The sequence below is a fragment of the Emys orbicularis genome, chromosome 13, assembly GCF_028017835.1.
Source record: "Emys orbicularis isolate rEmyOrb1 chromosome 13, rEmyOrb1.hap1, whole genome shotgun sequence".
NCBI lineage: Eukaryota > Metazoa > Chordata > Testudines > Emydidae > Emys > Emys orbicularis.
In genome coordinates, this window is record NC_088695.1 from 28,049,082 (window position 1) to 28,075,792 (window position 26,711).

The following is a 26,711-nucleotide window of genomic DNA, read 5'->3' on the forward strand; positions in this document are numbered from 1 at the left end:
TATCCATAATTCAAGAGGGATGTTGATAAATTGGAGAGGGTTCAGAGAAGATCCACAAGAATGATTGATTAACGGCTTAGAAAACTTGCCTTATATTGACAGAGCTCCATCTATTTAGTTTAACAAAAAGAAGGTTAAGGTGATTTGATTACAGCCTATAAGTACCTATATGGGGAACAACTATTTAACAGTGGACTCTTCAATCCAACAGTGGGCAGAGAAAGATCTAACATGAGCCAATGGCTGGAAGTTGAAGCTAGACAAATTCAGACTGGAAATAAGGCGTACATTTTTAACAGGGAGAGTAATTAACCACTGGAACAATTTACCCAGGGCTGTGGTGGATTCTCCCTCCCTGACAATTTTTAAATCTAGACTGAATGTTTGTCTAAAAGCTCTGCTCTGGGAATTGTTTTGAGGCAGGTCTCTGGCCTGCGTCGTACAGGAGGTCAGACTAAATGAGCACATGGTCCTTTCTGGCCTTGGGATCTATGAATCTGTGAAGGAGCAGTGAGGGGAGCAAAATAACGCAAAGGGAGGTAGGGCCTATGAAAGTCAGTGGGAGTCTCGTTACTGGCGTCAATGGGCAATGAATAAGGATCCCACTCCTCAAAGGTATTTAGGTGTCTCACTCCTATTGAAAATGGGAATTCGGTACCTAATACCGTTGAGGATCTGGGCCAAGGCCTCTAGAGATTTGAGCAAGAAATATCACTACGAGATTCAGTTTGGAACCCAGCTGCTAATACATGTTGGGAGAAATAGCACGACACATACCTAGTGTGTGAGAAGGAGCAACCTAGAGGGAAGCAAGAGTGAGAGTGCCTCAAGCTGAAAATGGATGACACATTAGGCAAGAATATGCAATGTGATGCAGCTGCCAAAAGAAAAAGGGCTAGTCTAGTTTTGGGGTTGCAGATGGAGAGGCACACATCATCACAAAGCCCCAGGCCCTTCTCTCTGCAGCTCTGGAATATTAGCCTGCTTCTTTTCTTACCATGGGCTTTAGTGGAGTTACTCCAGTTTTACACTACTGGGAGGGAGAAGAGAATTGGGTCAATTGTGATCATTTCTGGGCAGCTATTTACTAAAAGAGATAGGCAAGTTGGAGGGAGTTCAGAGAAGAGAAACCCAAAGTGGTTATAGCTTCATGTGGCCAAGCTGAAGAAGTTAAATCTGCATAGCCCGAAGCACAGTAACAAGCTGCAGGTTATTAGAAGGGTCTGAAGTCCAAAGAGGCAGAGGAATAATTTAGGGAAGTACGGAGACTTTTAGACTGAATATAAACTTCCCATGGAATAAGTTTCCTAAGGGATCCCCCTATTGCCTGGCCCACTTAGCACAGAACTGGACAGGCCAGTCTGGCACTGGCAGGGAGATGGACGGGATTAAATAGCCAGTTTCCATCCCTCGAGTCTCTGGCTGTTCCACTCTCTGAGGAGGGAAGGATTCTGTCATTTCCAGCTCAGCTTCGGAATCTCCATTACAATCTCTTTGGCAGTCCCAGACGCTCTCTCCTCACCTGAAGGCTCTGGCACCAGGCCCAGTGAAGCCAAATCCTGAGCAGCCATGAAGGAGAAAGCAAAACCACAGGCTGCGTTTGTAGGGATTCCCGGCTCCATTCCCTAGCACAATAGGATTTGGGCTAATTGGTGGCTTTGGAGGGGCTGAGGACAGGCCTGGGGCAGCATAGAAAGTGACTGGGTATTGACCTCTAGAGAAGGTAGCACCTCCAGGTCAAAGCTGAGGTCATTAGGAGGCCAGGGAAGGAAAGATTAACTGCTCCGCGGTATGTTTGTGCTGCGCCACACCTGGCCTGTGAATAAACAGAGGGTTTCAATTTCCAGAGCTGTTAATCTCTTAATTCTTACAGACATGTGCATTATACATTCTCTCCCTCCCCCTCCCCCTCCTCGCTCTCTTACCCCCCCTCCCTTCCTCTCCAAATGCAAAAATAAATCTACCCACAGAAACCCTGGGCATTGAGACTTCTTGTTCACAGTCCTGACCTCGCTCGGGAGGGTTCCCTTTGCCCCAGCATGGGCCCGATCCTGCACAACTGAAGCCAGAGGGAGCAGGTTTGTAGCCTCTTCATGGGGACCCCAGTGTGAACAGTGTCACCAAACTAGGAGTGAGCCCTTCCTCCTGCCTCTCCAGAGGGACCTGATCCTGTCCACTCCCACTGACATCTCGGGGCTGCTCCACACCTGACACTATCCAGCCTTGCATGCGAGTTCCCTTCGGCTTTGAACAGCTTCGCTTGCCCAGGAACGAGCGGCAACCACAAGCCCCTTCTTAAAGCAAGATCCAAAGCTGTCCTCCCTGTGCCCTGTGCAGCAAACTCCTTGAGAGCAGAGCGCTCAGCCCCTTTCTGAGTGTAGCAGGAAATGACCCCCCAACACCCACATCCCTTTAGCACACCCAGGGGAGCGAAGGGAATTAGTGGGATGGGGGGCGGCCTTCCAAAGTCGCTTGACTGCCGTTGCACAGTGTGCTGCCCGGCAGCTGGCCCACCCCCGCTCCCTTGACTCACCAGTCCCTTCCCAATCAACATTTGGAAGAGGGGCTGGCGGGTGGGGGGAGATGGTGGGATCCTATTCGAAAAGGTGAGATCATCTTCTCACTCTGCCCTTTCTTGGAAAAATCCTTCCTTCACTGAGACTTCAGTTAGTCACCCCTTTGTTGAAAGGCATCTTGGCAGCGGCACATGGAAAAATCAAAATATGTTTTGAAAAGGCAACTTTTTAAAAGTATTCCACATGGAAACCTAAACCGATCCGTTCTGAGGTGGCCCCTAGGGACAGACTGTGAGAGTGAGGGGATAACCCATACCTCTGCTTTTTATAAAGCCTCTCTCCAGAAGAGAGACCTCCTGTCCGTATTAGTGTGGAGAAACCATATTTCTGAATGCAGGGGGAAAGTCCATGGAGCGGGAGTGAATTGCTGTGAAATCCCCAGCATAACTGTGTCCATATGCTCTGGAACGCTGTGTGGCAAAGGAAAATTCTGGGGGAGAGGAACACTGAGGTAACCTGCTCCTCCAGGACTGTAATAAAACTGGCGCAAGAATGAATTAGACCGTGCGAAAAGGAAAGGGCCTGGATGGGTCACACCCTCTCAAACAGCAAGAGATTAAACCTCATAAATCTCTGATATTAAACTGGTATGACACGGGTGAACCTAACCAATAAAACAATGCTGCAGTGTGAACGCCGTCTTCCAATACTGGTATGAATGCTGCTGGAGAGGCAGGATGGAACCAGAACCATCTGACTGGATTGCCCTTAAACGTGAAGAGTTTAGATGAGCTAGGAACGGGATCAGAGCCATTACTGGGATTTGTTTCTGCTGCTATTGCCATCGGTGGCAAAATAGCCATTGACTTCAATGGCAGCAGAATTTTCACTCCCCAACCCTGGTTAGTGAAAACTGAACAGATGCACATAAGGGGCTGGACTAAAGTTGTCTAGATTTAGGTTCAAATCCTGGCTTTGTGACTGGCTTCCTATGTGACCTTGGGCAAGTCACATGATCTCTGTGGCTCAGTTCCTGAGCTATCAAACAAGGATGATGTTACGTCCCTACAGCACAGGGGTGCAATGAGGGTAAATACATTAGTGTTTGTGGGGTGCCCAGCTACCACAGGGATGGTGGGGTGGTGCCCATAGACAGGCTTATTAGTGAATAAACTGGTACCTGTGTCACTTATAAAAACAGGTCAAACCCTCATGAACTTAGGGTGCTTGGGTGACATGGAACCTGACCCCGAGCCACCGCTGGGTTTAGGTTAGGGCTTGCAAAAGCAAAACCCATCTGAGATTCTCCAGGATGCAACCCAGCCACACTTTAGCCTTCGCCAGCATCTTCCATCTGAGGCGCTCAGAGTGTTTTACAAATGTTGGCTGATTAAGCATCTCAGTAGTCCTGTGCAATCAGTGTATTTTCCTTAATATGTTATCACTCACAATAAAATGAGCTGCTAGACACCCCAGCTTGCATGGTGGCATTTTCCATCAAGTACCTGCCATTTGGGGTTCTTTGGAGACTCCTTCCACAAGATACCAAGACCTTCTCTGCAACAAATTCACACACACACCACCCAGCAGTAAGTTGAGCCTGCCTGATTAATGATAATGTTAAAAATAATAGGTAAAGATGAACATTGAAGCTAGAACATTTTTGGAAATGTTACCCTTTTACAGTATTGCCAACTCTCACGCTATTTGATGCCTTTCTTAAAGCCCTAGGTTCTGGAGTCCTGTGATTATGTCAGAAGCTCCATTTTTGGGGGGGTTGTTTTTGTTTAAAAAAAAGTAAATTTCTAAGTATCATAGCTGAGGAGAAAAGCTTAAAAGCAGGGACCCTAAAAACTCAGGAACCAGAAGGCAAATAAAAAGAACCCCAAATTGGTTATATTTGAAAATTTCCTGATTTTTTTTAAGGCAACCTCATGATTTTCAGGACCTGACTCAAGCGTTTTGAACTCTGGGGGTTGACAGTGCTGCTTTCGTTTGGTCTTTTATGATGATGGCCTCCAACATTTTTTTAAAATCTATTTTTTTTAATTGACATATCAGGTCCTCACATCCTCCTCGTTGTCACATGAGGCTGTAACCTGCGCTACGGTGGGAGGGGCTGCCAGTTGTTGCCCTGTTTAAAGATCACAACAGTGTATTGCCATCTGGTGGCTGTCTCGGGGTATGTCCGAAGTAAATTTGGTGGGTTTCGAGTCAGCTCCCAGTAACGAGGTGTCCATGCCACCACAACTTCAGAGGGACCTAGGGCAGAATGGCCCATAACAACTGAGCATCTTCCCATCTCTGAGACAGTACCTCACCATCCTGGCTGAGGCATGTCAGTGCTTTAGTGCAGGGGTGGGTGGCTGGCCCTGCAGCCGCCTGTGCTGTACCTGTCCTGTGTTTAAGCAGAGCATTTCGTTCTCTGGGACTGTATCTCTGAGAGCTTTAACCACAACAAAAGGCCCGGCAACAGTTGGAAGTTGCACTGGTTTCACTTTGAAACCAGTGTGTGGACACACTTGTATCAGTTCAAAACTGGTTAATTGCAGGGGCAAGCCAAACAGCTATAAACCAGGTTTCCATCGAGTTAACAGCGTCCACGCACAAAGCTGCACTGGTTTAATTGAATTAGTTTCACACCACATCTTCAGTTAAATCCAAGCAACTGTGTGTGTAGACCAGGCCTTGGAGACAAACAAAGTCTTTACTCTGGTTTGACTCGTTCCTGAGTCAGACCGACATCTCATCGAGGCCAATGTGCCTTTTGCCTGAGGGAGGAGTGTATAAATGGAGCAAATGGTCTAACGCATAGGTTCTCAAACCGGGGGTCGTGACCCCTCAGGGGGTCGCGAGGTTATTACCTGGGGGTCGCGAGCTGTCAGCCTCCACCCCCAAACTCTGCTTCGCCTCCAGCATGTATAATAGTGTTAAATATAAAAAAAAGGTTTTTTTTTAATGTAGACTGTGGGGTCGCACTCAGAGGCTTGCTATGTGAAAGGGGTCACCAATGCAAAAGTTTGAGACCCATTGGTCTAAGGAAAGAAACCCCATTGCTGATCCAAGTGAGGCGCTGTCCTGTGGAATTAACCACACCTGCACATTTCACTGGCTTGAGATAGCAGTGGGCCTGCCCGGGTACCCGCGCCACTGGCTGGGAGCCTGGAAAGCAAAGCCAGTTTTGCAAATGCAGGGCTAGGGGAGAGGTTAAGAAGAAGGTGGCTAGCTGATTTTTCAAAGCCCAAAGCAAACAAGAAGGCGAAGGTAGCCAGAGGGCTGCCTGCTCTGCTCTGCTCTCCTCTCGGCCGCTGGAGCTGTGCGCTCCCAAGGTATTCTATTCAGAAACTGGACAGGAGCCATTCCGTGTTGAAAACCAGTGTCATCAGCCCAGGCTGCAGCCAGAGTTCTGTGAAAGCTGTGACTCATTTGATTTTGTTCTCCCCTCAGGGGGTACATTGCTGGAACTTAGCAGCATCACATGGCTGCTTACGGGGCACCCGCTGGTTGCTTCAACAGCTCGCCTCAATTACGAATCACAGCAATTTCGCCCATCATGTATTTCTTATGCCAGGGCTCAGACTAATCCACTTTGCCTCTGATCATCGGGTGGGCTTTGTGGCTTGCCGTGTGAGCACCACTGTGAATGCAATGGGGGTGATGCCTTGCAGCGGGAAGTTCCCCTCTTCCCCGCTGGGAGAGGTTACCAGCCCTGTTAACCAGCTGGCTTGTCAAAGCTTCCTTTGGCTAAATGCTGATTTAATCTCCCTGCTGGCTGGCTGGGCCTCCGAGCAACGATGGGAGGAGGAACGGGCTGCGAGTGTGCATGTCTCTCTTCTGAGCATTGCTGCGCTGCCCTGGCCGTGTGCTTCGCCAAGCCAGTTCCCAGTGGGGTCAGGCAGGGGGAAAGAGTGGGAGGCAGTTAAGTTGTTAATTAACTCCAAAGGGCTCTGATGAGATCATACTCCACAAGGGTGCCCAGCACGGAGATCGGAAGCGTGACAAGGCCGTGCCCTAGGTCTTGGTTGTCCAGCTGTGTCAGGGGGAACGGTTCAGGAGCCAGTGGAGTAAACCCCTTCCCTGCCACCATTAATCGCCCTGTGGAACAGGAGCATGGCCTGTCTGCCGACACCAGAGTGCTGGGCTCATGGGCCCCCGCAGCGGGATCAGCATTGCAGAGAGGCCACAGCGCCTGGCAATGACATTTATCACTGGCTTCTCTGCCCTCTGGGAGGTTCCAAGTGACTGGAAAACACTGGAGCTGCCCCCAGAGGCCACACTGCAGTCGCACCCCTTTATCTCCCCACCCCGCAGCGATGCACAGGGCTGACTTTCCTCTTGTTGGGTTCAGAGTTTGATGTTAGGCTATTTTCAGACAAGACCTGCAGGCCTAGCCAATGGAGCCCAATGAGAAAAATCAGTGAGACAAGGTGTGACAGCTCCCTGACACCACCAGCCTGTTAGCCACCCAAACAGGCACCTCTGGGCTTTGCCCTGCAGGCTAACAGTAGGTGCACCCCCCATCCCTGCGCCCCTTTGAGGCGGTCCCCTGTATCACCCAGCCTCTTCTCCACTGAGCATTCACAGAACTAGCAGGTCTTCTGTCCCCAAGGAACCAGTGCATACACCAGCATGTGAGAGTCATCACAGGCACCGCTGCTCGTTTAATACCACAGCACTGAGATATAGTTATAGTGAAACCAGCCTTCAATTCATTATCACAGATCACCATTTCAGAGAGGGTGAGCAGGGATAATGGTAAGAAAAGGGTTACATATAAAACCAAATTATAACATGCTTCCTACAGTCTAACCCTTGCAGGCTAACCTGCAGACTAAATCATTTGATCCTACCCCAAATGTCCTCTGGCGTTTTCAGACTATCAATGCACTGTTTGCTTCTCAGGTGCAAGAGAAAGAGTGTCACCCTGGCCTTCTCCTTGTAGACGCAAAGTTCATGGTCCGTTCCCAGAGTCAGGATGAGCCCCTGGAGCTTATTCTCCAGTGTGCACGCTCCCTGTTAACTTCCCATCCCACACTGACTTCATATGCAAATGAAGCTTCCACTGTGCTAGCCTACAATGCTTAATATACATGTGAACGACAGAGACAGGAATAAACATCTTGTGTCCAGCAGAAACCCACCTGTCAGTGCTGCCCTTGACACAGACTGCAGGGACGTGGTACCAGCAGAGACACAACACCTGACATAGTATCTGTCTGTACATTTCACAATGGTATTAATGACCGTTTCATTTCAGACCTCACATTATATTCTTTGGCGAACCAGAATGTATAGCCCAGGAGCAGGATATTCCTGTATTGCCCTGGCCAGCTGGCATTGAGGGGCTCTTAGGATCACATGAGGCTAGGGAGGCTGTTCAGGAGACAGGCTGTGTGGTGAGCTGGGTGGTTGCCAGTGAGGTGGAGTTGAGGAGAACAGTCTGAGATGTGGGTTTGGTGCCTCAGTTGCCCTCCGACCCACATCTGTTATGGTACGCAGCGCACATGTAGCTATGGAAACAAGCGTCTCATTGGGTTCGATGCGGGTTACAACACACGCAGCTAATGGCCTTGCGCAGGTGAGAGGCAGTGGGTGCCCTCAGTGGTTCTCACCATATTCGAGAACGCTCCTTGGAAAAGCACCTTTTCTCCTAACCAAGACAGGGCCTTCGCCTCTCTCTGGACTTCAGCCGAGGTCCTCAAAACTCCCATGGGATTGATTTCAGTGGGAATTAGGCACCTTTGAGGATCTGAGTCTGAAGATTCGTGTCTCATTCTCCATTGCCCTGCACCTTGTCTAGGTGACAACTTGTCTATGGCAATTTATAACAATAGCAACATTATTATTATTGCTTATGACTATTCTTGCCATGTTACCCTGCAATTTATGGCATCATTTACATCCATGCAAATGAGCGGGAAGTGGGTATTAAACCCCGGCCTGCTAACATTCCACACTGACCCCCCGCTTTGCAGGGGGGTAAATGAGGACACAAGTTGCGGGGCAACAGGGAATTGTTCCCTGAGTCTTAGGCCCTGTGTTTTTAATGCACTGGGGTAACTAAAGCAATGCCATTTCCTTGGTGCAACCGCCAATGCAGATGTGCTGCCCTGATGTACAAGAAGGCTTACCCCAGTGTGATTTACTCCAGACAGTTAAAAAGAGTAATTTGCACCAAAGCAGCTCATTTACACTAGGGGTGTGCATTGGTGATCTGGGGTGACATTTCCAAAAGCACCAAAGTGACTTAGGCTCCAAAAGCAGGTTGGGACCTGATCTAATGAAATCCATGGGCATTAGGCACCTCACCTGCTTAGGTGCTTTTGAAAATCCCAGTAGATGCCTATCCACATCTGTAGGCTGCTAAATACCTTTGAACATCTGGCCCTTAGAAAGCTAAAGATTCATTGAAAGTCAGTGGGCTCTTGTCACTTTTGAAAATCAGACTTATGCTCCTAAGTCATGTAGGCACTTTTGAAAACCGACCCCCTGACCTTTGTGGCTGGGGCCCAGCTAGCATGCTAACCACCTGCTCCAGAGGCAGACAGTGAAAGTCTCTCCCCACACCCTAGCACAGAAGTCCATCTACATATGCCATCGGGGGATCGTCCTGCCCAAACTCAGCCCTCCCTGGTGACTGGGAAGGTGACTCCATGCTACCACTGTAAAACCAAAGACAAAGGGGTGAGTTTTCACTCCCCTTCTGACTGAAGGAGCTTCCTTCGGGAACCCCAGATGTGGGTGACAGATGTTTGGCCACAGACACCTACCAGTTAGAGGAAACAATATTTGAAAGGCCACTCCTTTTCCTTCAGCTCCAGGGAAACCACATGTTCTAGATGCAAGGTTGGAGAATAAAACTTTCTGTCAATGAAAACAGCAGTGGCTGTGCCAGCCAAGCTTTCACCTAAGCCTTCAGTCCTTCCACTTCATTAATTAAAAAAAAAAAAGAAAAAAGAGAGAACTTTGACATCAAAATATACAGCCTGTATTTTTAGACAAACCACGTTTCCTGTAACCACCTCTGTTCAGTTCCTTCGCATTCATTTTCTCCATTCTGTCAGTGCGGATCAGGGCCGGCCAAAGGTTTAAGTTTTTTTGGAAAGACTTGTTTCCAAAAAAATAAAAAACTGGCTCATCTTCACATTTTCTTACCTTCACACTAGTCTGGGAAATATGTGGTCAGAGCTCGGATTTCATGAAAGCATCTGGCACTCATGACGCACGTTTTAAAAACAATATGTATTTTGCAATTTTTTAAGGTATTTGTGGACTTACCAGCTTTCTCCCTCCCCCAACTTTTTAGCATTAAATCATGTTGCGTATGAGGTTTTTGATGCAGATGTGTTGCTCCTACAAGTGTTAATTCAGTAGGTTGAATGTTCATTTGTCATCTAAACAGGTCAGAGATTTTTGTTTCGGTGGCTGATTAGGTCTTTTTTCAACCTACATAATGAAGGTTGCATCCCTCCAGCATTGACCTGGCTCAGGGTAAATCTTAGACAGACAGACGGATAGAGAGGCTGCATTGTAAATCAAGAGGTTGGAAGGCAAAAAATAAAATCCAATCAAAAGTGTTTTGTTGTTGAACTACAAAGGCAGGTTGGAAAACGGAAAAAGTAGCATGACTACATCCTCTGGGCCGAGCCAGCTTGGATCTCCCATAAAGTGATTTCTCTTTATTTTGTCTCCTGTCCAGTGCTGTAACGTCCAGTGGATTTTTTTCTCCCTCTCTCTGGTTTTATTGATTCCTCTCAGCTCACAATTAGCAAATAAATACATGAAGTCTGCATAATCATTTCCCCGCGAGGCACTTTCCTGGAAGTCAACCGTTCCCTCGTCGGAGGAAAGACAAAAATAAGAGACATGTTGTGTCAACTTTTTGCAACATACAGCAGGGTCGCCCATTCCTCCCCCATTTTCTGCTTACAGCTGCCATGAGCTTTATTTGACTGACAGCTCTTCAAAGGAAACAAACATGTTAACAAGCCAAAGGAAGGTGCCTCCAGATTTCGTCTCTTTCATCAACACAGCGCCACTCAAAATGCTCCATTACTCGAGTAATGAAAGCAGTTTTCCTTCCCTCCTTGTGGGTTGAAACTGAATCCACAACACTGACATTTTTATGAATGGAAATTCCGACTGCACCACGCATCACCAATCTGGCAACCCTACGGTAGTTCATGGCAGCAACGGAGACTAACTTTCTGTGCAGACCTCAGGGCCCAGAGCCGGTGTTTGTCTCCTGTTTGAAATGCATTCACTTCTGGTGAAAGTGGCACAGGGACTAGGTGAATGGATGGGTTTCTCCACCTGGAAATGTCTGTATCTATATCACGAACTGGTGCTTTAAATAAGTATAACAAAGCAAGTAGCATGTGCAGTGAATTATTTGGGTGAACAATAGCTGCCGAAAACTCTTATCGGGCAGTTGGTAACCAAAGGAGTTGGATAGGGCTTTATAATGCACCTCTGGCTCCATTGCTCTGGGTGAGCTCTGAGTAGGGACAATGACCTAGGGTTTTCAGAAGTGATTTTAGACATTTGGTGCTACAATTTCAGTGCTCAACTTGAGACATATTAAATCAGTTGCCTGAGTGGATGGCTTGTAGCGGAGCATCTGGGCGAAGATGGCAGTGGAGTGGATCCCTGGGCACAGGACAGGGTGACCGACTACAGTGTTCAGTTTGGGCCACCTGTCAAAAAGAAATGGACGTGGGCTGGGACAGAGGCAGCATCCACAGAAGTGGGCACGCAAACGATAAAAGGGGCTGGTGGTAACAGAAGGAGGTGGTTGAGTGACAAACATCAAACAGCCCAGTGCATCAAGTTCTGGAGAGCAGCCTGCCTCCTCCATAAGGAGGTTCCAGTCCAGCCCAGAACCATTGGAGGGTGGATGAGAACCAACACCAGTACCCAGCACCCTACTGGCTAGGTCCAGACACTGTCTCACAAAGGGGCTGAAGCTAGTGCATAATGCAATGATCCGGTGTAGCTGAAGATGTTTCATAACCTGCACTGCATCCCACTCAGCGCCTGAGCCAGATCAAAACCCTAGCTCTGATCAACCAGCTCTTCAGCATGGAAGAACTATGATCGATCCTGGACCTTCTGAATCATGGCAGGCGCAGTCTAGTATCCTGCAGGTATCGGAACACAGGTGTAAACTCAAGGGAGCTGGAAGAAAGCCCTTGTCAATCACAGGGCCTAGTTTTTGGATCCTCCGAAAGAAGACCAGGAAGAGGCCTGTTCCCGCTATCTTCAGATCATGATGTAACGTCATCGTTGTGTAATGTTGGAGTAGTGCTATTGGGCACTGTTAAACAGCCTCTGCGTTCCGCCCCGGAGGTGACTGCATGTGGGTGAAAGGATACCGCAATATACAAGTCGTAGTTTGCACTGTGCTTTTGGGTCCTTCAGTGTGAAAGATGCCATAGGGACGGGAGATAGCAGCGCAGCACACTGCTGAATGTCTTAACAGATGTCACCGTCATTCCACTTTCCCCTCCCTGTGTCCCATAAATGACAGTATCCAAAACTGAGCGAGAGATTTCCCAGGAACAGTCAGCTGACATTCCCATTTTCTTGCGGAGAGTGCCCGGATGGCACCTGTCCGTGTCTCCGCTTGGGCTATGAAATGTCAGTTGTGGTGCTGAAAGGATAGCACCATTTCTGCACTGAACTCTCTTAGACTAGGAACTGAACCTTTGGATCACGGATTCTGCACATAATGTAGGCCAAAAAGAACCATCTCATCTTTACACAGGCACACACCAGCACTGCATTGTACCTGTATGCTCAGGAAGTGGGAGATGGGCAGGAGTGGAACAGCCCTGTTTGGCCAATCAAAACATTGATCAGAAACATGCACTGGGCTTTGTTGATATGAGACAAACTACCCATCATCTGCCAGATCCAGGTCTGGGTGTTTGGATCTGGGGATTTGGTTTGGCCCATCTCTACATTTCTGCCTCTCTACACCCCAGCCGGAGATTGGTGAACTGGCTCAGCTAAACCAAGAACCACCTCCTCATCCCAACATTTCCAAAGGAACAGATAAGCATCCAAAATTCTTACTTATGAACACCTGAACTTCATGGCTTTGGAGTTTGCAGCCCTTGAGCCCTATATCGCTACCTCATTGCTCTGCTTGTGCAGATCTCGATAGCACGTCCTTACAAGACCATTAGCGGTGGGCTGTAATTAGCAATAGGGGTCATTACTGAACAGTGCTAGGAGAGATGAGCCTGCACCAAACCCCAGATCCAAGCCCCCTTGGACTTTGTGTAGATTCAGATCTAGGGCCAAACATTGGCTCAAGCCAATCTCTTTACAGTGGACCAAGCCAGAACCTTTCCCTCAACCTTGGGGAAGTTGAGATCCAGCTGCCAGCACTGCTCCTCAGCACCATCCCCATGAAGGAGTCTCTGCCCCATCCCTGCCCAGGGCTAAGCAGCCTGCTTGGTTGATTTTTAATACAAATGTAATAGATGGTAACTGACCAACAGCATGTGCTTCCCCTTGGCAGGAGAGAATCTTGTGCAATAAAACCAGGGACTTTGGGCTCCAGCTCCAGTCCACTTCTCTGAGCTGACTCCCAGCTGATTTTCCTTCCGCCTTCAGCATTTCCAGCTGGCTGGTGGTGTTGGCACCAGCAGCCAATCAGTGCTGCGGCCTCAGACGGCCTCTGCAGACAAGATGGACAAAACCAGAGCCCGGCCAGTGAAGTGCTAATAAGACAGCAATCCCAGATTGCTCATGGACGTCGGGACCACCTTTCGATGCTCTTGGAAATCCAGGTCCCTGGGCAATCGGCAGACACCCAGCTCCTTTTCCCAGCATGACTTCCATCCGATGTTCAGACCTTGTTGATTTAAGCCCGGACTGATGTACGTTGGGTGCAGAATGCTGCACTCTTGGCAAGCACATGAGTGAGCATCATAGGGGAGGAGCAGTTTGTTCTGCAAGACAGCACAATAGCTGCTCCTCAACTCCCTTTACAGATCCCTTCCCCCCATAGTAAGAGACCTTTTCCTTTCCTGTCCCATAAAAAGGAAGGTAGTTACAACTCCCCTGGACCAGTTCCTCTTGGAGTTGCCACAGCCAGGCTGAGCTCAGATGCACTATCCCCTCCTGTAGTCCCCAGGTTATAAGCGGAGGGAGCTTAAACTTCTGCAGCTTGGTGGAGGCTTACATCCCATCCCATGCTGTGCACACCTTGGGCAGCCATTGTCACCAGTAGCGGGGTTGTGAAGATGGAGGGTTAGACTGGGAGGGTGCGGTATGAGGAGACTTGTGTGGAGTCAGCTGGTAACATCCATTCATGTTTTGGGCAGTGGGGTTAGTGTTCTGCTCTGGAAGGGCCGGATCCACTTATTCAGTTTCTAATTCAGTTGAATGGCACCTGAGACGCTGCCTCAGATCGAATGCAACAGGCCAGGGCCACCGAGAAGGGAAGCTGAAACCCTGGGGTCAGCCTGGGATTTAGGGCTTGTTCTCCTCCATTCCAGGTACGGTACTTCTCTCCCATGCAGAAAGTGACGTGAACAGAAGGACAATGTCTTGTTTGCTCAGTGGTGCCAGGATGCAGCTAGAAAGGGGGGACACTTATTAGATCGTGCTGCCTGGGCTCAGTGTAGGATGGGCCCATGCAAGAATGTGTCAAACCAATTCCCTTGCATACCGCCGAATCTGAGCAGTCGCGAAGGCTGGGATCCAGCTCTGAACACGCAGCTATTTCCAAAAGCACGTTGTCCAAACAGCTGGAACAAACTGGCTGGGAGGGAGGGAGGATGAGGATGTTGTACTGTTAATACTGGCTGAAGTCCTGCGTTAATAATGGGGAGGCCGTCCTAGTCTAAACTGTCTTCCAGCCACCTGGTCTCTGCGCAGCTGGTCAATATAACCCCAGGTGTGTCCTCTCTCCTGTGAAGAGAGATCTCTGTGGGAGATTTCCTAGATCCTGTTTCCTTCAGAAAGGGAATAGGCTGAGTTCACAGGAGATGCTGGACAGTTAACTCAGCTGCTAAACGCATCCTGTAATAGCCTCCCAATGGGGAAATCAAAGTCTTGGGAAGAAAGGGCTGCTTGCAAGTGCTGTTACCAGAACCTGCCTCAGCCTGGGCTGTGACTCTCTCCCGGAAAACAGGCCAGTTGTGCAAGGAGATTGGGCAGTTGTCCCAGCTGTTACCCAAGCTGCCCTCTGCTGGCCCACTCTGATTTCCTTGGGCCAGCCCAGCTTCTGTTGCAGCTAATCCCCCAAAAGGTATGGTCACATCACTCCCTTGCATCCCCCCCACAGCGCTGTGGCCACATCTCTGTCCTGAGTGGCAGCACCCTCCACCCCCTCCATCATGCCATGACCAGGTCTCCTCCAGCTCCGTCAGCATCTTTACATTCCTGACCAGCTGCACTCCTTTGCTATTCCAGTGAAGAGCCTCTTCTAACCAGAGACTATCCATGGTGTCCGTGTGCCTCTTGGTTGGGCGACATGGCTAGATGTACACACATGGAGGTCCCATACTCACGTGACTTGTGATGCAGTTCAGGTTTAGGTCTGGAAAGACATTGACGTCTTAGGACACTGAGCCACTAGTCCAGATAATGCAGAGCTGCAGGCTGCTATCAAACTTTTACGTTCTCCTGAGCTAATCTCACTCATCTGCAAGGCAAAGGCAAAATATTCCTCAAAAACCTAAACAAGTGATGAATGACAGTCAAGATAACCGCCAAGCCCAAATTCTCCAGCCACAGAAATCCCACTGCTCACTCACTCACGGCCATGTAACAGGCCTTCCATTTTCAAGGGCCATTCTCACGCCCAACCCAGCAGTCCTGGCTGCAAAGTCATGGTGTTGAGGCGCATTCTGACATCGGATCTTGTCCTGTGAGCATCCGGCCTGCTGTATGTTCCATACATGCTGGTGATTTGTGCACAATAGGCCCACATACCACTTCAGAGCAGCTCTGGTATCAGACTCAATAGCAGATTTGATGTAGATTCACGTAGCGCATCATCCAACATGATGAACTCCCCATGCTCCAGGAGTGGCATGTACAGGGGACAGCATCTGAAAAACAGTGATTTGCAATGTCACAATCTAGGGGAGATATTTAGGCACCTAACTCCCATGGATTTCAATGGGAGTTAGGCGCCTAGGTACCTTTGCCACTCCCATTTTATGGCCATTCCTTTATGTACATGCCTAACTCGCACTGCCAAGTATTGGTTTTGGGTGTGAGAGATCACCTTGCCACCTAGTGGCAGGTGTACAAGGAGGATAAGCGCATTAGTGCCACCTCGAGGCGCTCTAGCTGCTCAAATAGTAGAGGATTCTAGAACTAGCTGTGCTGCGGGTGTGTGAGAGAATTGTGTTTGTTCTCTGCTGCGTGTTCCCAGTCCTCCAGCACCCGAGGAGAAGGCAATGGGCCCTAGGAGCAGGTTAACAAGCAGCAGTTTTGCTGAGTAAATGTTGAGAATATCTTGCAATAAAATTCATTGCACAGTCCTGGCCAGCTCTGTCCAAGGAAAATAAGGGTTCTGGATGGTTTATTCCCCCCCCCCCACTTCTCTCCCTGTTGCTTTAAGCGGAAGGGGTGCATTTTGTCACCATGGTTACCTTCATGACTTCAGTCAAACATCAACCCAATTTACTTTTTATTTTATTTATTGTTTCAAAGTTCATAATGAGCGTCAAATCCCTTGGTGAGGCAAACATGGCAACGGTTACCATCATAGCCGAGTTTGGAACATGGAGCCCGGAGTGCAAAGTTCAGGATGCCCAGAAACATCGGAGAGAAAAGTTGGATGGGTCTCTCTCGCCACGAGAACCACAAATAACTCTGAACTTCGTCCGTGTGCATCTTCAGCACCCCTGGCCCTTGTCTGTGCCCCTCACCCCACCCCCCGGGTGGAACAGCAGTGCTTTGAATAATGGAGAAGGGCACGTATGGAGGGAATCACAGCACAGAACTCCACCCTGAGCTATCTGAAGGCAGGATGGTCCAAAGGAGAGCACATCCCAGGCCCAGACAGGCTTCTACCTTGGAGGCCAGGGCTTCACCAAATGCCAACAGGGGCCTGCAAATAATTCTACCAGAAATAATAACGGCCAGGTGCTGAGCTAGAGTAAATCAAGCGTAGCTCCACTGAAGCCGTTTGAACTGTGTGGATTTACATCAGCTAAGGAGCCAACTCTCCATGGTCCTAGACTGTTACACTTGCTCCTACTTGTGCTCCTCTTGGTAAACAAACAAATGGCTTATTGGGAGAGATCAGCACCCATGGAAACCAAGCAGTAAAGTGGTCACAGAGCCATCAGGCAGAGAGGGCTCTGGCTTGTTCCATTGTTAGTCTCCATGGGCCACACCTATTAAGGTACCTCCATAGCTACGACAGCAAACTGAAGGCTCTGAGGGGCTGAATGGAAGTCCTGTGCCCTGGGTGCACCTGTGGTGTATCTGAGTGTTATACACAGTGCCCAGCACTTGGGCACTAGTTGGAACCAGGGCTCCCATGGGCAGCATTCAGAAGCCACCGCATTTCTAGCTTTCTTCCTTCCACTTAGAGAGGAGTGATGAAGGCCTGTCAGATCAGCCAGTCAGCCCCATTTCTAGTCACAGGCACTGGGGCTTCCATCCCTTCTCTTGGGAGACTCTTCCAAGGCCGACACCCCATCCCAGGAACCATTTCCTGATACCCAGGCCAAGCACTCCCTGACTCTGTGGGACACCCCCTGCTAGGATGCTGGAGGTTCTGCACCTGGGTTGCTGATGTCTGCCTCCTCCTTGACCTGCTGGTGGGGATCTCCCTGTGGCCCCTCTCCCTGCCATGAGTCAAATGACCACCTTGAACCAGGCCCCTTTAATTGCCACTCTCAGATAGGAGTGAGCCTATCCCATCTGGCTGAAACCTCCACTGACCCCCAAAGCTCAGACCTTTCTGCCAGGTCCCATCACCCTTTGTACCACTGCCCCAGACATTCACACCTACCAGTAATGGATTATGGAGGAGAACAGTCTGGGGCAGAAGGACCCAGGGGGTGGTGTTAAGGCACTAGTGCATGCTCTGTGGTGTACAGTAGCTGCGGTGATGGTAAGGTGGGTGCCTGAGCAGAGAAGAGGAGATGCATTTTTCCCTTCCTTGCTTTTACGGTTCAGCCTCAAACATGCTGTGTGTGCAGCAACCCCCACTGCTCCACAAGAAGTACTTTGGGGGAGGGGTTAATTCTAGTGTCTCAGATGTTTGTGCTCAGAAAGTCTCCTGAACTGTCGGCCCTGGTGCCTGATGCCCTATATTTAGCCTCAGAATACGTACCTCATGAGCAGCAGGGCAAAACTTCTCTCCAAGCATCTCACTAACAAGCCTCATCCCTGACATGCTAGGACCATGCCTAGGGCGTATGACCGGAGTGCATTCTTTATGGCCCAGGCAATAGTTGGCATCATTGCTTAGAGATGGCTTGCACTGCAGTTAATTAGCAGTGACTCTTGTGGTGGCTTTTGCAACATGGACTTTGGTTCAGGGGGATTTAGCTTCATTCAATAGCTCATTTCACATGTGGTCACCACAAAGCTATTTGACCTCTGGCTGCTCCTTCCAGAGGCTGGTCACCAGAGGTGAAGGGTCTTTGTCCCAGGTGCTTTATTAGCTGGAGTTAAAATCAAGCCTCAACTTGCTTCCTTTTCTTGTCTTTTTCCAGCTGTGCAGATCCACATCCTGAAGGCCGACAAAGCTGGTGACTGGTGGAAGTTCACCGTCAACATCATCTCTGTGTACAAACAAGGGACCAACCGGATACGGCGTGGAGACCAGATCCTGTGGATCCGCTCCAAGGACATAGCATGCAAGTGCCCGAAAATCAAGCCCATGAAGAAGTACTTGCTGCTGGGCAATGACGAAGACTCGCCAGACCAGAACGGGATCGTAGCGGACAAGAGCAGCTTGGTGATACAGTGGAGGGACACATGGGCTCGGAGGCTCAGGAAGTTCCAGCAACGGGAGAAGAAGGGGAAGTGTAAGAAAGCCTAAAGGAAGAGGTGGCAGCGGAGCGCGAGAGAAAGAGAGACTGTGCATGCTGCTTTGTGTAGAACCTGGAGCAGATAGGGATTGGGATTAGGGATTTTGTGAAGGAACTCACTTTGCAGTTTGTGTGTGTCGGGGGGGCGGGCGGGTGGGATGTAGGGGAATCACTTCTGTGGGACTGCCAAGTTTGCACCTCATAGTACAGAAAAAAAAAATCACACACACACAAACCTTTGCGCCACGAGGCTGGATTGGGGCCTGCGCTGCCTCGATCGCCACAGCACCCAGGCTTGTTCAGTTACCAGTTCCCGTGGTCCCCTTACTTATTTCGCCCCTTTGTGTCGAAGAGATCACAGACGCCAAACTGCCTTAAAACTGCTAACGCCTGCTAGTTCCAAAGCCAAGAAACTAACCAATGGCAATGCTGGAAATTAACTTCCCTACCCCGGAATCACATTTTCTCATCTTAGGTTGAACGAGACAATTATTGTAGGGGAACTAATTAGAAATTGATCACTGAGGACATATTTGAGGATCAATTAACACTGGTTACTTGAATGGTCTTCAGTAAAATATAGTTCTAATAATCAATTGCCTGCTGTACAGTATCTAAGAGAGAGGGCTAGATTTTCAAAGTTGGGCGTGTGATGGTGCTTGCTTATTAGTACCTGCTTGCACCCACACAACAGTGTGCCTCTTACACTGTGTGTGGAGCAGCCACTAGAAGAAGACACAATAGTCGGTGTGTTACACATGCACCTAACTTTGAAAGCATGGCCCAGCGATTCCTGTCGGTTTCAAATCCAGATTTTCAAAGGAGAGCTGCATGCTGTTTAGATGCCAGCTGGTTAGCACAAGATATGCACTGAACCACGTCGCGGTACACATGGATCCACCTCCCAGCTGACAATCCTCAGTCTAGTGTTTAATAATTCAGGTCCCATTTGCCAATGGCCAATCATTGCTGTGTTATATCCAGAGAGTGGAGGAGACAGGAGGATAAGATTTGCAGAAGCACCTAAGGGAGGTTGGTGCCCAGGCTTTGCTTGGAGGCTTCTTTCCAAACTCTTTGCTGGCAGTAGCTTCACTTCCATACCCAACTAGCCCTTCACAATCCACTGCGCCTTCCCCAACCCTCCCGCCCCCGTCCCGGCCTTTAAATGTTACTCAGAAGATGAAGGCCCCATTGGGCAAACTGCTGGGAAGCCCACACAGTCACATTACTTCCTGCCCCCGAGAGTCCTCATGAGTCCCTGAGACAGCTGGCCACCTGTCTTCTCATTTCTCATGCAAGTGACAATGAGAGGTGGAGATTTTTGTTCAGCATCAGGTTGAAGGTGTGTCTTTTGGGGATTTGTGCTACAGCAGCAGGTAATAATGCAATGCTTCAAACACAGATTCACACCTGTGCATAAAGGCCTGTGTACTACTTCAGCCCCAGTTGATGTAAATGATGCATAGCCCTGCACCGGGAGAAACACTAGCCAAAGTGACTAGATGCAAAAGGCTCTACCCATTTAGCCACTGTAGAAACAAATCTTTCCCAAAACAGAACAATAATCTGCCAGTATAAATGAGAGAACCTCTGTAGTCCATAGAGGTCAATTCTTCTAGGCAGAGGCTGTATTCAGCTCTCTCTTGGCTTCCGTAGGCATTGCTGATATTCAGCACCTCACCATTATAACACTGCTATGGTGGAGCGGTTGGGGCAGATCAGCTCAGACTCGCGTTTGAGGGGCTTAACTCCTCCATGGAGCCTGTGGCACTTCTGCTTTGTTAAAGCCACGGTGCAGATTTTTCTTAGCTTCCACATTAGGCTCATAAGGGGCGAAGGAGGTTTGCACTCACACACAACTTGTACAAGCAACTGCTTGTAAAACAACAACAAAAAACGGGCGCAAATTGGGTGCACAATTCAGACTCAATCTCTACGATGCCCATGGTACAAAAATCAAAACCTCCCTGATACTTTTCCTGTTAGGAAACTTGGAAACATCCATTTTATGACATTTTCCAGCAGTTTTGCCTTGTTTTATAGCAATTGACAATATTTATATAATGACATAAACTGCCCTAAAGCAAGGCAGCGATGTAAATAGGTATAAAATGGAGAGGTGCCCAGTGAAACGCAGAGCGGGCTTGGGGAGTTGAAATTCATGGCTGGGATGGGGAAACCAGCTCCTCTGAGCTTGTCTGACCCGTGGTGTGAATTACAAGGCTTAACTAAAGCAAATTTAGTCATTAGGAGAGAAAATATACAGAACGCTCCACCGCAGTGAGTGTTCGGCAAAACCAAGTATTTGTCCCGCATCCCCTTTTACTGACCACCGGCCAGAAAGAAGAAGGGCATCTGGTGTTAAAGGCAAACGATTTTGAAGTCAATGGGACTAGTGCTCCTAAGTCACTTGCATGCTTTTGAAAATCTCACCCTCAGGTGCCTAAATATGTACTTGAGAGCATAAAATTTTGGCCAAACTGATTAAATTGGACTGGGCCAAAGTACAGTCCTTGAGAGCCTGCATTGGCTTGGAGATCTGTCTGTGCTTCATGGCACACAGCTGTTCTGTATGCCCTTGTGGTGCGGGATATTCCTAGGTACAGCACACCCAGTTGAATCCCATCACCCTGCAGCTGCCAGCCACTACATGCGGTAAAGCCTTATCTACAGCTAAGGAATGTTTGCAAAAAAACCCAAAACCCCGCTATTCTAGGCGAGCTCTAGGCAGGCCGTTGTGTAACGCTAGGAGGATGCTCTATTGATAATCCCAAAGCTCATTCAACCGGCTAATGAGGTTTTCTAACAGATTTCCAAGGTAGCCTGTGGCTGGAGTGAGAAGGGAGTTTCAGTGGTAGGTGGGTACCCTTCGGTGCCTTTTACAACCCCAGTTCCCAAGTTTGTGTTTAGTATGACATCAAAACACAGGTACCCGCCCCAGTCCCTGAGGTTTGGCTGGCATGCGGCACATTCCTCCTGCACTCGCGTTTCCCAAATGCACATTGAACTGCTGCAGGGTCCCTCGGGGCAGCAGCTTTGCCTTTCAAGCGGACTTGCTGCATTCACCACGATGGCTAGCCGTACAATAAAAGACACGTCCACGTTTGCGTTTGTGGAGCTAGCATTATTAACCTGGAGCCCGGCACCTAGGATAGCTTTCAAAACAAAAAAATTAAACCCCCAGCCCTTGGGCTATTGCTTTTAACATTTTGGAAGAACCCCCGGAAGAACATGCAGAAAATGTTCACGCCTCCAACAAAGGATATTTATAGGCTGAAACGCTGCAAAGAGCCATGGGTACTCCAGACAGTAAAAAGAAAATAAATAAAAAGAAAACCAAGAAGTTTGTTTGTATAGTTAGTATGAGATGTAAAACAAACTAGCGCTCAAATTTTGTTAACCAGAAGTGTAATATTGTAGATTTTTTAAACAAGCCCCCTCCCCTGCCGTGCAAGCCTAGTAAGAAATACTGTCTTTTTGGTTTTTGTTTTTTTACTTTTGCGCTTGCCAACAAGTCTGAGGGCCTTGTTTGGCTCCGCCCACACCTAACAAGTATCCCTCTAGCTGTGCAAAATACGTTCATACGGAATATACTGAGCATGTATAACATATACAATCTCCATTACTACTAGGTAAAGCGAAGCAAAACAATCTACCTTTCAGGAGGTGTCTTATGAAATAAGTATTTCCTACAGGTTGCTGGCTTCTCTTTAAGGACAAACCCCCTGGACTTTAGTAGGGCCCGGATTATACTCTTTGAGTAACAACTTCCATAGGGGTGGCTGCTCCTCAGAAGAATCCTACAGCTCTTCATTTGGAGGTAGCCAATAAGGCAACCCCATATCACAGCCAGCAAGGAATTTATACCCACCACCTAAAAGCAAGCGGATCAGTGGCTGATTAGTTCAGGCCTGCTAGCCCAGTGGCTGATGTGAATTAAATGTCACGCTGTACTGCTCCCCCCGGAAACCGAGCGCCTTGTCAGAACGTTCAACTGAAATGAAAAAAACCCTCATCTGAGTCTTACAGGGGAAAGAACCAAAATCGTCATCCAGGACGAGAGAAAAACCCGGGGGCCCAGGGAGAGGGCGAAGGGCTTTCAGAGAGTTCTGTACCAGCAGTTATCATTAAGGGTCACACACAGCGGTGGAACGTTATGCTAACTTGAATAACACAAAAATAAGTAAATATCTGTAACGTGGAATTTGTAACAGGGTAAAAGGGCTGCAGTGCCAACCAAGTGATTCTGGAAAGCAGCTGAAATGCCAAAACAATCATCACTCGACAGTAGCATTAAACAAAAGTTGGTTTGTTTGTTTCATTCTGTGTCCCTTCCCTGCCCCCGCATACACCCACCCGCCTTTTCTCCTGTTACACAGACCTGGCAGAAAAACCTGTGTTTTTTGTTTATCTCTGTTAATATCTTGAATTGTAAATGTTGTTTAGTTATGACCATTACATACTGTTTTGGGCAATGTTTCTTTACAATGCATACTAATATATTATGGTTATTATATATGAATATATTTAATGACGTGAAAAAGTTGTGGATTTTCTTATTTTTTTTTCCAAGTTGTCTTTTTGTTTTGTTTTGTTAGATGGCTGTAACTGAACCAGACGGAGCTTGTAACTGTTCAGCACCCACTTGGTAGAACTAAAGTCAGAAACCAGTTGAATAAACTCTTGTAAACTGTACTCGTCCTAGGCCAGTCTCTTTAGTTACGTGGCGATGAAAGAGGGGCCCTAACGCTGTGGGATACAGGCCCCATCAGCTCTTAGCAGAGTTGGGATCAGCCTGGTGGATCGGGACTTGCCTTTGGGCGTTCCCTAACACGCTGTGCAATCAACACTTCTGGGATGGGTGCTGAGGGAGGAGCGAAAAGCCTAACAGTAAAATAGCAGCCTGGCTCCAGTCCATGCCGGCAGCAAACAGCAGTATTTGGGGATTTAGTGCTGGTGAAAGTTGCCAGGTTTCCGGCCCTTGGTACAAACACAAGCAGCAGCACAGCTAACCTCCCTCCACTGCCCCAGTACCATGCCTCAGCCCCGGCCAGGCCAGTGACTCCCAAGGGCGCTGCATTAAATGGCCTCCCTGAGGATGCCAGCAGTGGTATGAATTATTGCCGGAGGTGGTGGTTTCCGTGACGCAGACGCCTGCCCAGCAGGAACCCGCCTATCCAATGTAGCACATAGAGGCCACTGAGTATCCCATGGGATGGGACTGACTAATGGGGTGGGATGGGTTTGAATGGGCGACTTAGGTTCTTGTGTCCCATTAGCAAGTCTCTGAGCCACCCTGCACGACTCCGCTCTGCTCCCAGGCATTCCCAGCCACATCCAGTTCCGTGCACGTGGGAACCGATGGATGATTAAAGAAATCCCTTCCCATGGTGGGGGCAGGGCTAGGACACCTTAGGACTTTCCCTGCTGACACAGCCTGCGCAGCAAGCACCCTGAGAAAGCCAAGCAAAGCCCAGAACCGTGGCCAGGGCCAACCCTGACATGAATAATGATTTACTCCCTTGTCTTATTTCCCCTCCACTCATTCCTCCCATCCTTGCACCTCCTCCCCCTCCATGTTCTCCAGCCATTCTGCTGGCCCCACAGCGTTTCAAGTTAGGTTTCTGAGGTGGTGGGGTTTTGAACATGCTGGTAAGATCCCAGGCAAACTCATCAGAAGACATGGAGAAATGTAGCCTGAGGAAAAGGTGTAAGAACAGCAAAGGAACATGCATCCTTCAGGAATCCGGCCCAGGCTCGTTTTGAGAGCAACTTGTGTTGAAAACTACAAATCCCCCTATCAGTTGCAATAAAGCTCTCAAGATGTCAGCGGTTACTGATGCTGCACGACCATGAGCGTGGCTAGATTTCATACCAGGCAGCCTTCTTCAGGAAGAAATGAGCCAAGAATTAAAACATTACATGACAAGTTAAGCAGAGCAAAGGGTGGTATTTGGAGGGGAGACTTCCAGACAGCCAAATGCTGTGAGAGGGAATAGTGCGGGCAAAGATCCTGTGAATTGCACAGAGGTCACACTGAGCGACCCAAACCGTCTCTTCTAGCCCTTAATGTCTATGATAATTTATTAGTTCAAAAACATCTTGGAGATCAGCAATCTCAGATCTTTATGGCAGAGGCACATGGGTCAAACACACTGCCACCTCCTCTTTGGAAATCTTGCTTGAAGCTTAAAAAAAGTGAAAATAGATTTATCAGGTTTTTGTCTGTGAAGGAGAAACGGCAGCAGCTCTGAGAACTGGGGGAAAATGAGCCTATTCCCAGACGAACGATGGGTGTACATGCGGCCTTAGCACCTGTCTTGGCCTTTCGTCCCTCGCTCTCAGCACAAGTCCCAGAACCTCTCAGTAGCGTTCTCACTTCTCCTCACAGCCCAAAGTATAAAGAAGTCCCTACAAAAGGCTCTGGGGTAACCCTGGCCGGCGATTGGCTCTGGGATGTGAATTTTGGGGTAACCCTGGCTGGCGATTGGCTCTGGGATGTGAATTCTGGCCTGACATGCTCAGTGCCTAATGAAATTACCCTTCCTGGAGCAGCAGCAGCAGCTGCTGCATCAGTGGAGCGCTGTATAAATAAACAATAAGAAAGGTAATTTAACAAGGTGTAACAGCTTTTAAGGGCTCATTTATTCTGAGCGTAGGAACTAGACTCCAACAGAAATAAGTGCTGTTCACAGCAGATTTACTGTACAGCAGAACATCAGAGAGTTTGCACTTTGCATTTTGGCCCACTCTGGTATTTTATCCTCTTAACAAAGAGAAATTAAAATTGGAAACAGTGAAGAGAGAGAAAAGCATTTGAGACTCCAGAGCACATGTTCATTCAACAGAAAACAATGCGACAATCAAAACACCAGGAAATGCTCAAAGCACGGGAGCCGTCCACTGGCAAAGCAACGTAAACGCTTCCCATAGAAATCTAGCCAATACCATTAATGTGTTCCAGGCAGTTAATGGGTTCACATCATCATCTGAAATCTCTCTTCAGATCCTTATGCATACACAGCTAGTGCAAGCTGCGACTCCAGTGTGGAAGTACAAGCAATGCAGGATCAGGCACTGGCAGAAGAAAGGGAATTCTGTCTACTTTGCAATTGGACTCTGCGAGAGCAGTTCCAGTGGTCCACACTAGCAAGTCACATCATCCCACCTCCAATGGTGACTGAGTGGCAGATGGACAAATCAGACGAATCCTCTCCCAGCATAAGAGTTGTGTGGCGCCAGCACACCCAGGAGCCATGAGAGTGACTCCTCTAGGGTTAGCAGATCAACCAAAACGATTAACATAAAACATCGCTGATGCACCCTACCAATAACTGCACAGGTGTATGGTATGTCAGAGCTACCTGCACCCAAAGCTAGCTACAGGAAATGGAAATTCCCTTTTCAGCAGCGAGAGCCTCCAGCAGTCTGTACTCTTTGGCTCTTAACAGCAGCACCAATGAGTCAAATAGGGAAGGGAAAACAAACCTATCAACTTGTCTGCTGGGTTAATAAACCACAGCTCTGCGAACGCACTGGCAGAAAGCTGCATCAGTGTAGGCATGGACACCTACCCAGAACACTTAGTTATGGAGTGGATGGGCCTCCAAGGGACCTGCCTATAACCTCTTTGATTGTAGTCACCCATCTCGCCATCCTGTCCTGCTGGACTCCTTGTGTAATAGAGAACCAGGGTGGGTGAGGGAATATCGTTTATTGGACCAACTTCTGTTGGTGAGGGAGAGATAGACAAGCTTTCCAACCATGCAGAGCTCTTGGCCTAAAGAAGAGTGGTGTGTGGCTCGAAAGCTTGTCTCTCTAATATCCTGGAACTGACGCAGCTGCAGCTACACTGCTGGTCTAATAGACTTTTCTGAGAGGGGACAAAGGATCTCTTCTTCGAGGATGCTTCCATCCAGAAATCCCAGGCCCTGGGAGATGCTCGGCCTTCTTATGAAGAAGCATTTAGTTGAGCTGAATGTTTTCATCCCTTCAAGGTAAATATTAAGGGCTTGACCACACAGAGTGAGCACAGGGCACTTTGCTTATCACATTTCAGGCTGGCACAGAAGGAAAGAACTCTCTACCTCTGCAAACCTGGTGAGATCCCTGGGGATGAGCACCTGGGGATTGAGGCTTTATTGGCCAGGATGCATGTGGAACAGCTGACCGTCTG

At 48.6% G+C, this 26,711-nt stretch overlaps 1 protein-coding gene across 1 annotated transcript in view; it reads left to right on the forward strand.

The window, feature by feature from the left end:
* Window positions 1-18,546, forward strand: part of NTN1 (netrin 1) — a 204,720-nt gene extending 186,174 nt beyond the window's left edge. The window contains 1 exon segment of the mRNA XM_065415859.1: window positions 18,218-18,546. Coding sequence (XP_065271931.1) covers window positions 18,218-18,546 — 329 coding nt within the window.
* The last annotated feature ends 8,165 nt before the right edge of the window (window positions 18,547-26,711 follow it).